The sequence below is a fragment of the Cydia splendana genome, chromosome 13, assembly GCF_910591565.1.
Source record: "Cydia splendana chromosome 13, ilCydSple1.2, whole genome shotgun sequence".
Classification (NCBI taxonomy): Eukaryota; Metazoa; Arthropoda; class Insecta; order Lepidoptera; family Tortricidae; genus Cydia; species Cydia splendana.
Genome location: NC_085972.1, coordinates 10,010,161 through 10,025,607, shown reverse-complemented (window position 1 = coordinate 10,025,607; position 15,447 = coordinate 10,010,161). Strand labels below are relative to the sequence as shown.

The 15,447-nt window shown below is 36.8% G+C and overlaps 2 protein-coding genes across 4 annotated transcripts in view; one reads left to right on the top strand and one right to left on the bottom strand.

Annotated features, from left to right (window-relative positions):
* The window catches only part of LOC134796016 (fibrosin-1-like protein), a 323,185-nt gene that overhangs the window by 153,217 nt on the left and 154,521 nt on the right, over nt 1–15,447 (bottom strand). The window lies entirely within an intron of this gene.
* The window catches only part of LOC134796019 (serine/arginine repetitive matrix protein 1), a 214,925-nt gene that overhangs the window by 115,078 nt on the left and 84,400 nt on the right, over nt 1–15,447 (top strand). For 2 of the 3 annotated variants that reach the window (XM_063767930.1, XM_063767929.1), the window contains exons 3-6: nt 5,922–5,958; nt 6,142–6,311; nt 6,854–6,938; nt 7,465–7,649. In XM_063767930.1, coding sequence (XP_063624000.1) covers nt 5,922–5,958; nt 6,142–6,311; nt 6,854–6,938; nt 7,465–7,649 — 477 coding nt within the window. Of the gene's footprint in view, nt 1–5,507; nt 5,754–5,921; nt 5,959–6,141; nt 6,312–6,853; nt 6,939–7,464; nt 7,650–15,447 lie in introns of those variants that run through there. The other variant, XM_063767928.1, reaches the window with a different exon arrangement.

Sequence of the window (15,447 nt, the reverse complement as noted above, 5' to 3'; positions counted from 1 at the left end):
ATCATTTTCCTTGTTACGACTTTATCTAGGGAAACTTCCCGAAGTTCTGTATATGGTAATACAATAAAAACTTTTTACAAAAAAAAGCAAACCGACTTCAAAAAGGATGAAATAAAATTTTATCCTTTTTGAAGTCTATGCGTTACCAACTGATATGTTTGAAGTCGGTGCCAAGCCAAATTTTGAAGCATACCATGATTTTGGTGCGATTCGATAAGGATGTACCTACGTTGGATTGCCTTACACGACGACAATGAACGTACTTTCTGTAGGTACAGTCGACGTTAAAAATATGTTTACACTTTTCGCCTTATTACAAAGGAGTAAGGTGCAAAAGTGTAAATATATCTTTGACGTCGATTGTATCTAAAGCCCCCTCCAGACTATGCGCGTGAATCGCGGGCGAAGCCGCGAACGCGAGTGTGGAGTCGATTTCGCAGGTCTGCGTTCAGGACTCCACATTCGCGTTCGCGACTTTGCGCCGCGATTCGCGCACGAGTGTGGAGGAGGCTTAAGAACACACCTCAGAACACACGATCAAACCTTCTTGGCGCAGTCTGTACCATGTTTGTCGGCACATTAGTGGAAATCCAATGCATTTTTTTTCGTCGTATTTTTTAAAGAGCATTTCTTACTAATGCTCGAACAGTCTATAGCACGCAAGTGTGAGATTGGGACTGAGTAATTTCCCGTCCCTTATCCAGAGGACTTCATTTCAAAATATAAAACAATTTAAGAAATTTACCTTCTTGCCAAATTTCACCTAAAGCGGTTCAGTTGTTTAGCCTTGAAAAGGCGACAAAGAGGCAGACAAAATTACTTACACATTTGTAATAGTTATTAGTGCAGTTCTAATGGGATTTATAGCCATAAAGCTGATTATTTTGACTGGTATTGTTACTACTTGGCTTGGCACCGACTTCAAACATATCAGTTGGTAACGCATAGACTTCAAAAAGGATAAAATTTTATTTCATCCTTTTTGAAGTCGGTTTGCTTTTTTTTGTAAAAAGTTTTTATTTTTCCATTTTTAGTTTTAACGCGTTGTTAAGAGCGCGACGCATGAATGAAAAACAAGATCATGTTTAACACTAAATTCGTGTACCTATTACTTTAATAAATATGTATGTAATCAGGAATTTTCTCGAGTCCGTCTGGGAAATTATAATTCCTGTCACTACTACACTAAATCCATCCTCCGCCCCGCCACTGGCCCAATCCCTCAACGCCCCGATCACTCAACCTCACAGCGCATCAACCCCTGATCCAGGAACCCCTCGACCCTGAACCAGGAATTTTCTCGAGTCCGTCTGGGAAATTATAATTCCTGTCAACTAAATCCATCCGCCCGCCCCGCCACTGACCCAATCCCTCAGCCCCCCGATCACTCAACCTCACAGCACATCAACCCCTGATCCAGGAACCCCTCGATCCTGAACCAGCAACCCTTCAACCGCCATTCCCCGACCCGTTATTAATCTCTGACCCCTTAACTCCTAACCCTAACCCCCGATCAGTAATAGCCTTACCAGCTTACCACGAGTTTGACATTGATATATTCGCTAGCATGTGTTTAACTTACTTCCTATGCATCTCGCTCGTACTAACCTTAGTGTGAGCGAGATGCATAAAAAGTTACATTTAGATGCATAAGACGTTAGCGAATATGTCAATGTCAAACTCGTGGTAAGGCTACAGTTGCAGTACATCAAATTGGTGGTTTTCGGAAGCAAATGCTCGAGTTACTTTAGAAAACCCCGAAATCACTTAACACGTGCCTTTAAAAATTGAGGAGTTCCCTCAATTCCTCATGGATTCCATCATCAGACCAGAACCAAAAATAATACGGAAACACCGTGGAGGTAACTTCTTCCAAACAAAAAAAGAATTACTCAAATCAGATCACAGGTGCCGGAGTAATCGGTGAACATACTTACATTTAAAGAAATCATCATCATTATCATCAAAATAATCATCATCATCAGGTCTACTTCATCAAATTAGTGGTTTTCGGGAGAAAATGCTCGAGTTGCTTAAGAAAACGCCCAAAACACCATGCATGTGCCTTTAAAAATTGAGGAGTTCCCTCAATTCCTCATGGATCCCATCATCAGAACAGAACCAAATTAAAATGGGACCAACTCGGAGGTAGCTCCTTTCAAACAAAAAAAGAATTACTCAAATCGGACTACGGATGTCGGAGTAATCGGTGAACGTACATAGAAAAAAAAAAAAAAAAATGGCCACAACCGAATACAGAACCTCCTCCTTCTATGAAATTGAAGTCGGTTAATAAACAAAATAAAACGGAATGAAAACACCGTAACATAACGTATAAAAGTACGTTCATGATAAATAATGTCTACTTACGTGTTTGGTGTCAGATTGTTGATTATTTCTCGTTGCTAATCACAGCTATCTTATAATTGATTTTTTTTATTAAAGTTTTAATAACATTACCCAGTAGGTATATCTGTGTAATTCCATTAAATCTATACATATAATAAAGCTGAAGAGGGTCGAAAGTCTGTACATGGAAGATATTTGAAAAAAAGTTGGCTGGGGATACTTAGAATTGATAACAGAACACGTTCCAACAGTTTTTAGAATTTTTGTCTGTTTGTCTGTTTATCTGTTTATCTGTTTGTCTGTTTATTTGAACGCGCATCACGTGAAAACGGCTGAACGGATTTTGATGAAAACTTTACTAATCCGTCGAGAAAATCACCGGCCAGGTTAATAAAAATTCAACCCCTAAAACGGGGGGTAGCCACAACAATCGATTGACTTAAGTTTGCCCCTGAATCGTATGGCGCTACTTACGAAGGAGGGGCAAACTTTTTTCAAATATGTGCTAACACTATAGAGTACCCTGGTAAACTAACAGTTGGCGCTGAATTTAATACGATGTGACATAAATAAGCCACCGAGGAAGGATTTTGCCAAATTAACTCTAAGTTTAGAAGACCCCTCTTATAAAATTTCAATCAATCGTACGGATTTAATAATACAACAAAATTAAACGACAGTAAATTAATTGCCCCTCATTGCACAGTGCTATCTTTTGGGGAGCTGAGTCAACATTAAGTAACCAAGAAAACTAAAAATGGGTTTACATAGTTACGTAGTGGTAAAATAAACACACATATCAACACGCGTATAATTGCATAAAATTATTTAAAATTATTTATTTTCTCCGTCATGAATTATACCTAATCGTAATTATATCGCATCCATATCAAATCCATATTCGTACGTATCGCCTCCTAAAGCACTTAATAATGGCCACGAAGGTGGGTACTTTGAAAAAAAAAACATTGTCCTCTGTCATTTGCAGTGCCGGATTAACCCTTTTAAGCAAAATAAGCACTTGCTTAGGGCACCATGTCTAGGGAGCACCAAAAATTATCGAAAAAATTTCGCGCTCGCTTAGCTCGCGTTTTCAATATCATTCTCAGATGTTTATGATAAAGGTGACATTCGGGTGGTGCCTGCAGCAGCATTAGGTACTCGGATCTGTTGCAACGTTACTGCTGCGGCACTGTCAATTTTCGTGATAAAATGATGTGACTGATTTCCATACTAAAAGTAAAAATGTACAACTGTCTATCAAAATGCGTTTTTTATATCGAAAAATTTTCGCGCTCGCTTCGCTCGCGTTTTCAATTACTTTCTAACGTGTGTTAAAGGTGACATTCAATTTCCGTGATATAATGATGTGACTGATATCAATACTAAAAGTAAAAATGTACAACTGTCTATCGAATTGCGTTTTTTTATATCGAAAAATTGTCGCGCTCGCTTCGCTCGCGTTTTCAATAACTTTCTAATATATGATAAAGGTGACATTCGGATGGTCACTGCAGCAGCATTACTCTGTTGCAACGTTACTGCTGCAGCACTGTAAATTTTCGTGATAAAATGATGTGACTGATTTCCATACTAAAAGTAAAAATGTACAACTGTCTATCAAATTGCGTTTTTATATCGTAAAATTTTCGCGCTCGCTTCGCTCGCGTTTTCAATAACATTCTTAAATGTTAATAATAAAGGTGACATTTGGGTGGCGCCTGCAGCAGCATTAGGTACTCTGTTGCAACGTTACTGCTGCGGCACTGTCAATTTTCGTGATAAAATGATGTGACTGATTTCCATTCTCAGCTGAAATGCAGCAATGAACGTCACTCAATTTACCAAAAAAATTCAATGTAATCTTGATGACCCTAGGGAGAGGGGGCACCATGGTCTAGAAATACTTAGGGCATCAAAGTATCTTAATCCGGCCGACTGGTCGTTTGCGGAGTCAAACGATTTGGGACTCGCATTTTATACGCATTACCATGCCTTCACGAAAAAAATCGAATCATTCGCGAAAGTTTCGCAACGCATTGAGGTTACAAGGGGCACGTGGTCTTCCTCAGGAGTCTGAAGAAGACCACGGTAAGTGGCGCTCTGGCAGGCCGCTTCGCTTTCGCTCGCGCGCGTATACCTTACTCACCTTACTGTATCGTCCGATATTCACCTACTACTCTGTCGTTTAAATCCTTAGAGAATATAACAAACGGAGACGCCATGTCTATAATTTTCGGTACAAAATAGTCTGGCGTTTTTTGCGGGGGAGGGGCACATCAAATGTGTACCTACGTAACGTAAACATAGCCATGTCAGATAAAACGTCGGTTGACCATTGGCCGCCTATTTTCGACAGAGGGGAACGCCTGTTAATGACCACTCCGTTTGGTTATATTCTCTAAGTTTAAATCACGTGTAAAATTTTAATAAGGGCGAATAAAACTATTGATTGTGGAGTGTAGTTTTATTTAGTGGTACCTAATTGTAAAATATTTTATCTGGACTTCAGTCCTCTAGCATATCCATATGTCAACTGTACCTACTTCAAGTTCCGCCTCCAGGGGAGATGGAGAGAAATTAGCCGCTTACTGACACGGACCGAATTACACGCGGGCGGAGCCGCGGCCACAGCTAGTAGTTAAATAAATACGTTAGTGTACTTTTACTAATCTAAAAAAATAAATAAAAATCCTAATTATATTTTACTACTCAAATGGTTTTATACTAGATTAGGTAGATATAATATTTAATTATTTATTCATAACAGTGCAATACGTGCATCAAACGTGCATACTTGAGGCTTAGTGTAACATGTATAACGATCGTTATGTATTGACAGCATGAATATAGTAAAATAATGTTAATAATTCCGTATTGTACCGTAGCGTTCGCTTGGCCCAGCGGAAGTATTTATCACCTGCAGCATACCAATACCCAATACCTATGCGTTACGTGCAGCATTGTACGCCAAAAGAAAATGTTAATCCATCCGTTGACTAATTATAACCAAAGCCTTGATTTTCCTTTAGTCGGCAATCGATTTACCTGTAACACGCACGTTGTGCTAATAAATATTTTTTTATTGATACCTAGGTATTTTATAGCAAATAAATATTACTATAGGTTGAAATAGATTTAAAGACACTTTTCTTAACTATTTATTGTAAAAAATGTGTAAAATAGTTAGTGAAAATACAAGGATTATGCGGTTGTGTGTGTGAGAACTTTTCGGAAGTTTTAAATATACCGCAACAAGTGAACTCAGTGCATGTACTTTCATGGTGACAGTTTTTTCATTGAGCGATCATGGCACCATCAAGCGGCGGCCGCGTGTACTGTTACAATTTATGGCGCGGTCGCCTAAGCGCGACGATTCCGCGTTCGGCAGGTTCAGCTACTCGGTAAGAGGTGGCGCTGTAAGGCATTCTGTTTCTATTCAAAATCTGCATTTTTAGGAGGAAATATTTGAAGTCCGTTGTCGTATTAATTAACACTCAAATATTTCCTATAGTCTCAGTTTAAAAATTAATGTGAGCATTGATTATTAAAATATTATTTCTTTTTTTCAGTCCGAGCCGGGTGACACTATAGCAACAACAAAAGAAGGTGAGTGAAATATGTAATTAAAATTTCTAGAACCATAAAAGACATTTATCTTTAATACGCTCAAATACGCTCAAATACGCTGAAGTTATTTGATGTATAATTATCGTAATTGAGGTACTTTTATCTCTTGACTTGTGAAAAGAAGTTAGAACTGACAAATAATAATGTATTTTGTCATTGCAGAAGAATGGGTGACCCGCAAGAAGAGTGAGGTCACGACGACGCGGCAGATCGCGACGAGGGTCAAGCGGGAACTGGTGCTGGAGGACGGGCGGATCTTGAAGGACTCCGGGCCGAAGATATCCACCTCCGTGAATGAGGACACGCACACTACTAATTACCAGCAATCTGAGGTAAGAAGGCAGAAAGTGCGGATATGCCGGATATGGTAGGTAGAGGTAGTTCATTTATTTGTTAAGATCTTGTGGTAATTAGAGGTTCAGATCCTGATAAGAACATATTTTATTTGTGTTTAACAACACCCATAAGTCTATCATAAAAAATGTTATTGAGTATTTATCAATCATTTAAATGAATGTTTTCTATATATTTAAGAATTTATGTAGGTATGTTATGTATTGTCGTCTAGATAGTACTTTCAACAAAAGCCTTGTTGAACTTACTGTTATCTATTTGTGTAAAGTTTCTCCGTAATAAATTTAAATAATTATTAAAATTGATTATTAATCCAATCATCATTTTGTTTGGATTAATACAATTTAAATCTATTCCAATCCAATCTGATGATAAAGTATCACGAATACACATTTTGTTTTGCGTTAGCAGCTATTAGATTTACGTTAATTAGATGTCATAAATAAACCAGTACTATTCTAACTTTGGATTGATTCGTCATGTTACAAAGTACTAACGAATATAATTGGATATGTTACAGCACCGAGTACCTGAAGATCAAAATGGCGAAGAGCAGGCAGCTCTTGGCGACCGCGTGGATGGTGCAATCGGAGCTTCGCCTGGTGGTAAATATGACTTCTATCCATTGTGATTCATGAGACGTGAGCACTTGAGCAGGACCAATCTCCCACACACAAAGTAAATGTTAATGGATCGTTCACCATCGCATTTAAGTGAAACAATCATTCATTTTCATTAAAGCTTTGTTTTCAACCCTAAAATGAATGTTAATCTCAGTAATACTGGTATGAAAATGTACCTAGCTTATAATTTTCTGAAACTGTAGTATAAATATTTCTCAAGTCTCTTGAATCAGCCTGTATTATTATTTTATTATAGAATAAAGCACAATACCAGAATGCGAGAATTGTTAGTAGATTTTTATAGGAAAAAGCTATGCCTATAAGACAGCCAGCTCGCATAGGTTGCGACGAAACCTGTTAATAGTTTACGCGCTCCTTGTTTATTATATGATTTTTTATTGCAAGTTGTCACTGGCAGTTTAGCGTGTCACCGTTACACTTGGTCAGAATACTTATTATAAATAATATCTTGTGAAAACCCACTTGCCAAGCCGGACTTCTTTTTCAGAATTGGCAGGCTTCTCCAACGAGCTGGCGCCGGCCGACGCGAAAGTCCTGGTGTCGTCCCGGGTGGTGGCTAACCCAGACGGCAAGGTGCGGGAGAGCAAGGACCGCAAGGTCCTCACCAGAAACGTCGTCGAACGTGTCAAGGAAACCGAGGAGAAGTTCCACAGGGGAGATACTACGCACGACGTGAGTTTTTGTATTTTTTTTACTGGTGATGGAATGAAGAGATGCAGAGACCGTTTGAGCAACGAAATAGTATTTATACCTACCTATATCCCAACTGAACCTGGGGTGTTATTGCACGGCAATTATTATGTAGGACATGAACGGAATGGACATTTCTAGGATAGGAAAGGACATTTAGGTGTCGCACTAAAATTAATTCGAAAGTATTTTTAATTTTAAGTATTTATCTGAGCCTTTTAACTCTGATCTGGCAAAATGTTTTTTTTTTGTTAATCCTACTTTATCATTTTGATTCATGCTCATAACAAATTGCGCCGAAATAAATGCACGCAAGTGAAAACCAAATTGCATGAATTACTAAACAATTATCAAATAAGTTACTTAAATAAGGAAACCTTTAATTACCTACTGCATACGTTCACTAAAGTTGCGTTGTGAACGTGTAGCAGGATGTATAATTATGTTGACTTTATTGCTGGGATATAAGATATAACGTTATCTGACGCAATAGTCTCTACTTAAGCGTAAAGGGCCACGTTCCACTGTTTTTAAAACTTCGTTTCATAACATCGGACATTTGACCACTGCATTTGCATGTGACTTTTGGTGTAACATTGGATAGAAAGTAGACTATTGTTTCCTTACGGGACACAAAAACTAGGTATCTGTTTTAAAAAATACGTAATCGATGAGGACTATATATTTTATCACAAAGTTCTATTAGACACATCCGGTCTCCATCATAAGATCAGCTCGATAATAATATTGCATTATCACTCAACTTACATAATGGGAATCGGTCTAATTTAGCTTGGAAGGGTTTATTACATACAAGAGACATCGGGACAGCGAAACCAAATATAGTTTAGTAATGAATATCGTTTAAGCAGACATCTCTAATAAACATGTGTATGATCTTGAATCATACTAAAAAAATATATTGAGTGATAGCTTTCTAGGCATAACGCTAAAGCTTTCTCCCCCATAAACCAACCTATCTTTACAAAGTTCACAATTTATCCAGTCCAGTTAATCTATCCGAAATAAAATATGAATTTCGCATACTTGATTGCAATTCACAAATGCTTTTAGTGCCATTACCGCTGGTTGACGGGTTTATCTTGGCCATAAGATGCGGGACATTGACAGGGGTGTCAAGGTTCGATCTCCAGGCTAGTGAGCCGATCGACTTCGCTTTCGCAAACTCTGTCTTTCGCATGTGTGTGATTCCAAAAGCGCCCTTGCTCAATATGAAATAAAATATATATTACTGTTCCCATTCCTTTAGATACGATTTTGCTATGGTGAACTCTTGAGATATCAATTGATAGATGCTAATGGAGGGCTGGGAATAGGTGCTGCCACCAATGTTGGCAGGTTTTTCTTTTTTGCGAACAGTTTTAGAAATGGCTGGCTGAATTTATCGGTATTTTGCTTAAATGCTTTCTTTACGTACATTCAGTATCACAAAGTAGCTGGCGGTGCAATTAAAATTCCGTTGCACTTTATTGCCTTGGTCGTTAAAGCATAATTTGAATCATCCTTCATAGATAGGTACATATTATATTTTATATAATTCTACGCGTCTGATATAAAAATGTGTTTCAATATATATAAGTAGGTATTTCAAATTACAGTAATAAACGAAATACTTTCAATTAAATAATCGTTTTGTTATTGCATAATACCTATATACCTAGTTAGTAAGTAATTACGTTTACAGGTAAACTAGCTTTCGTCAAGTAATATGAATTCATTAATTTTCAGAGTTGTTATTGTTTACTTGTAACTATTTATATATGACAATAAAGAAAGGCACCAAAGAGCCAAGCTACATTTGATTTCACTCTCAATTTGCATCACTATTAGGTACCAACACGTTATAATAATTAATTCCTCGATTAAAATCTCAGCTGCCGTCAATAAAATTGATCGATAAGATCTCAACAAGTTAATGATAAGATTAATTAACTAAATGTTTGCTAATGTAGGTCGAGAGTCCTTAGGCAATTGCAGAATTAATGTATGAAGCTCATACTGCGTTGCTGTGATAAGACTTGTATGTGTGTTAATCCGTAAGCTAAAAGTTGAAGTAAAGGTTTAAGCTGGACGTGGGGTCCAATCGAACCAATATGTGCAGTATCCTGTATGAAAAAAAAATCGTCCACTATCGTCTAAAAACCCTGCCTCTTTTCTAATGTATTATCCTTAATCCTATATGTATAGGTATATTGTGTCTCGGTTTTCATAGAAATAATTACAATATACACTGCACTTACTGTTGTATTCTGCTTATGTCAGTTTTAAATGTTATGTGTCGATTTGTGTTTGTTGTCCGTGTCAATGGGTACACTGAAAACAGTGCTTATCCTAACGATATCCAACGACACAAGCTAGTGCTTAGAGTTTCTGGAACCACCCGCATAGAACAGTAACTTCTAATTGAATTAGGTTCTAAGGAATAATAATGACTATGCTCTTAATTTAAACGAAAAATATTTTATTGTGACTCATATTGCCCCTTCAATAATTCTGTTTACTAGGTAGGTACAAACTATTTTAGCCAGACTAACTTTTTATCTGAATTTTAAATCTCGGTGTCACACTACGAGCGGTGCCTTGTCTTGAATTTTTCTAATAAGGAATACTAGTAGCGCTACTAGTCTACGATGCTGAGAAAAGCTAACTCGCTTTATCAATTCACTAGAGCAAATGTAACATAATTATATCTATCGCTACGGCATTCTAAGTGGGCCCGAAATGACAGACTTAGGGCCACTTGCACCATTCACTAACCCGGGGTTTACCCGTTAAACCTTTGCGTTACCATAGTTACCAGTACAATTTGACACTAGGTTAACGATTTAACCGGTTAACCCCGGGTTAGTGGGATGGTGCAAGTGGCGCTAAGAGAGCGCAATTACTTCTTCACAACGCACTTTCGGGCAAAAATGTTTGGAAAGTGCATGACAGTGAGTTCCGTATTCCAAGCTAAAATTCTATAGATACATAATCGTCTCGTCTACATAAATATAACTGATTTATCAATTATGTCCCATAATATCTAGGTCAAATCTAACTTCAAAAAGTTCATCATAACCTGTTAGAATTTCAAAGTTTTAAAATTTCTCCAGCTCTAATGAACTTAACGAATTTATCCCATTTTGTCTATCACTAGAAGTGTACATATTTTGCTCGTAAGCACCTTAGCACATTAGGGCGAACATTAAAACGCGGCTACTATAGGTGTCAAAACGAGTGCGAATTTTATTCAGTTTTCAAAGTTACAAACGAATTGACAATCTTATCCTTCTGTTGTTTTGAAGTCGGTTAACTATAGGTACCATGTAAGCTACAACGTGCTTTAAGATTTTTACAAAATATTCGAGGAACAAAAGTTCCAGTCGAAATGCAAAATGGAGCGGCAGTTTATTCAGATGAGTGTTCACATAAATCGACGGGGATTTTGAAATTATAATTTGTTCACCGAGATAGTTCGCCGCGGGGCTGCGCCCACGCCGCTGCACCGTGGTGGCTAAAACGGACAAAGACCAGAACAATCCATACTAATATTACAAAGGCGAAAGTGTGTCTGTCTGTCTGTCTGTCTGTTACCTCTTCACGCTTAAGCCGCTGAACCGATTTAGTTGAAATTTGATATAGAGATAGTTTGAGTCCCGGGGAAGGACATAGGATATAAGAATGATTCGTCGTTGGATTGAATGGTTGTGGAAATAGTAAATGTCCTACTGTGAAGTGTAAAAATGTCTAAATAGAAAAAATATGATAATGTTAAAAAAATGCCTTTATATTTAAATATCGTTAAAATCTAAAATAATGCTTCTGTCTACCACTTGAACCACTGTGCAATGTAGTGCGCAAGCGCTTTACCGCTTTTTGCAAAATAAAAGGTTATTGCTGTTTTTGAAGTTTATTTTATTGTTATTAGAGTGGGGAGGCTTTTAGGTCCACACATATAATACGAGTATAATAACTTTAAGATCATAGTGTAAAATAGTAAAAATAAAAACCTATCAACTAACGCTATACTTAAACAAATAGAACCTTTTAACGAACTAAAACCGTATTTGTTGTTTTTTTACAATATAATTATAAACACTGTAATAAACTATACGCTTTTTGAGCGAATAAAGGAAAGAGTTGTTTGAAAATGTTCTCTGTCTACAAGCAGTCGAACACTCAATAAGGTAAAGTGACGCGTAAAGCGCAAATTGAGTTACGTTAAAATAAGATGATAATTTAAACTTTAAAGTAATAATATTCCAAGTTTATTGGTGTCGAGGAACTCGTAAATTCAGCGGCTTCACCGCTGTAAGCCAAAGCGATATTTAGTAAATCGTTCCATATTGCTTGCAACCAACAATAATAGCACCGCAACAAAAATGACGTAAGTCCACAGTACAGCGGGAAAAGCTTTCTATTTAGAAATTCTATGCATATACTTTAAAGGGTTAAATTTAATAGTAATTTTTCTAAGACATACAACCTTTTAAGTTTGAACAGGGAATAATGCAAACGCCCGGGGCGCTCGCGCCGGGCGCGTTGTTACAATAATCAAATAAATTGAATAATTATTCGTATCATTTGTGAATAATTATCCAATTTAGATACAACAAATGCTAAGCTTGTTTGTGCTTGTTAATGTTTAAATAATTGAACCCGTTTGATACGTAGGTAGGTACTTGTTTTGATACTAGGTATTTGGGGTAGAGTCTTCATTATATACCTATCTAATCTAACTATGTATTACAATCGATGTCTTCTAATATTGCGAAGTACTCATTTTATTTTTGTACGTAACTTTGATACAGGTACATATTTTCAATGTATTTATTTTTTATAATTTTTGTAGGCATATGTTTTTCTGGTAATTATAGTTTATTACTTAATGGGTTAAGATCTACTTTGTAACTATTTTACTACTTGTGTCATTGTCATATTTATTTCAACATTGTTAAGTACATACATATCTACTTACGTTAATGTTATATTTCGTCTAAAATGTCGGAATAACGATAAGAAATAAACCAACCCAAAATAAAACATGAATAATAAATATCATCTATAGTTACTTAATATCGATTTTTGAGCCAATAATACATTGTTGTAGTATAGAGATTTATATTGGGATACATCTCTCAGCATGGCACAATTGAGCGGGGGCGGATTGCGACAATGAAAGTACGCGTCGCCATCGAAAGTGTTCGCGTTCGTCGCTGGAAACCGCGATGCTTTATGACCACTTATTGGAATATGGTTTTCGTTTTTCTCCCCTTATCACCCACTCTCACACATAATTTTTAAGTTATCTAAATTTAATTTATCCAACTGTTACATACTTTTTTTGGTAAGTCCCAAGATACAGGCTCGGGATAGTTTAGGGTATACCGGACACCTCTTGTGCATGTAGTGTTCTTAATTATTATCAATAATTCTAATATTTGAATTTGAATTCACTATCATTTGTAAATAAGTAGGTGGATCCAGTAATTCTTGTTGACATTATATCCCATCAGACAAGCAATCGATTTTTTAGAAGAACTGTTGTGTTGTAGTATGGTCTACTAATATGCTTGGTAAAAAACTAAGATATTTTTACCAAATTATCAAATAAATTGCATGCTTACTTAATTTTAATGACAAAAAACTAGAGTTCAAAAAGTGACGCAGGGGAACGTAATCAAGGCAACGGTGACATGGAAAGTTATTCATCAAAATGATTTTCTTTTACAAACTTTTCTCAAAATCCAAATACTTATAATATTGCAATAATGTTGAAAAAACACATCTCTATGTCGCTGATACGTTAGAAAAGTCGGAATATGTATTAAAGGTATAATAAAATATAATATAAAAAATATTGTGTTTTTAAAATGAATAAACAAATTCCATTAAAAAAAATGAATAATAAAATATTAATGATTTTAACCATTAGAATTACGCTACATTAAGTTTTATGAAAAAGGGGCTCAGCAAACGACTATCTTTTGCAAGTATGTAAGTACCTTATTTCAAGGAGTATAATCAGAAGGAGCTGTGAGCGTCGTTACGACAAATCACCTACCCTGCGTAGCTTTTTATAGACACTTACACCTAAGATCGTGACTAAAAGTAGCAAATAATATGAATGGCGTATTGAGATACTTCCTTCCTCATTTGAAGGACGATAGAGCAGAGGGGCCTATTCGACTCGTTAGTTGACGTGGCCACCAGTTATCCACTTTTTCCATAAATTTACAAAATTAAACATATAATTATGTGTATTATAATTGGCTATGTATCACCATTTATGTCGTTTTTAACATATTTTTAGTTGTTGGTTCTCCATGTAAAATAAATAAATAAATCATTTATTTACATACAAGATAAACGTGGTCCTACTAAACGAAATCAATAACTAGCTTGAATCTAATATAGGCTCCAGAAGCATTGTACCAAGGATGCTGTCGGCATTTCCTCGCTGTATCGCAATGCTGATACGTTGTACGAGGCAGCCGCCAGCTATTCGGTCACCAAATAAATAAATGAATGTAGTTGCCACATCACCACCTGTGATTAGGATAAGGCGAGTTGGTCCCCTCGGCCTCGTCCGCAACAAAGTAGTAGGGTACGGTTAAAAATAAAACAGCACTAACACTAAGACAATGCTACGCGTATCTTCACGCATAAACCAAGTCTTTTGAAATCAGTTAAACACCAAAGCTCACCTATTTCGTATTTCAGCGTAATAGGCTGCGGCTTCGCCAATTGGAAACACTTGCAATCCCACTATATCTTTTTTGTTCCAAGCAATTTGAACACTGGCGATCTAAGTGTGCGCATGGCCAGTAATTTGACCTTACCAGGCATTAGTACGTCGTGCTTTCAACGTGCTATAATAAAACCAAGTTTCGCTACAAGCAACTCGTTATGCGTGGATATGACCTTTTCGTATACGTAACGTAATGTCATTATTTTCGATGTGTTTAACGGAATTGACGCAAGTTATTTCATTGTTATATATGTATATATATATATATTATATATATATATGTGTGTTTAATATCTGAGTGCCGTTCAAAATAGAAAAAAACCGCTGGATTCCCATAAATACAAGTAGCTGATGAGGTTTTGTATAAGGAAGGCAACATGTTCGTTTGTCCTGTATAAATTAAACTTTCTACCATCCTGATTTCTCTCGGCAGTTATCTCCTTAAAGCTATCGTAAGTAACATCTAAGGGAACATAAATAGCGAAACAGTTTTCTCATCACCGATAAAATAATGTTTCCTTGATTGGGTTGAAAAGGTCTTACGACGCACATAATTAGGCCCCGGGCCGTACTTTATTCGCACTTATCTCGCGAGTGCCTCATCCAGCGGCCTATTTGCTAGCCCAGATGAGCCGGGTAGCTCTCGGGACAATAATTTAAGATGTTTAGATAACATCTACAAGCCTGCGCGGTGTGCACAAGAATTCATGTGATCACCTTTAGATCCAATCTCAGATATAGCCTCGCCAAGGTGATGTTACGAAAAATTATCTCCTACTATAGGCCCTGTTTATTGTCAAAGATTATGAATCCCATAGCCGGGTAGCGTGTAAGCGCGTCCCGTATTTGTTCATTAATATTTATAAGCCCGCGGCGCTGTAAACCCTGTGGGAATGGCATAAAGAGATCATTTGTGGTATTATTTTATTTGAAATGAGACCGGGTCTGTTGTTAATGCTTAGAGGAAGCAGTTTCGATCATTATTATGACGGCTGTATCGTGTCCCGTGAATGGTTTATGTCCATC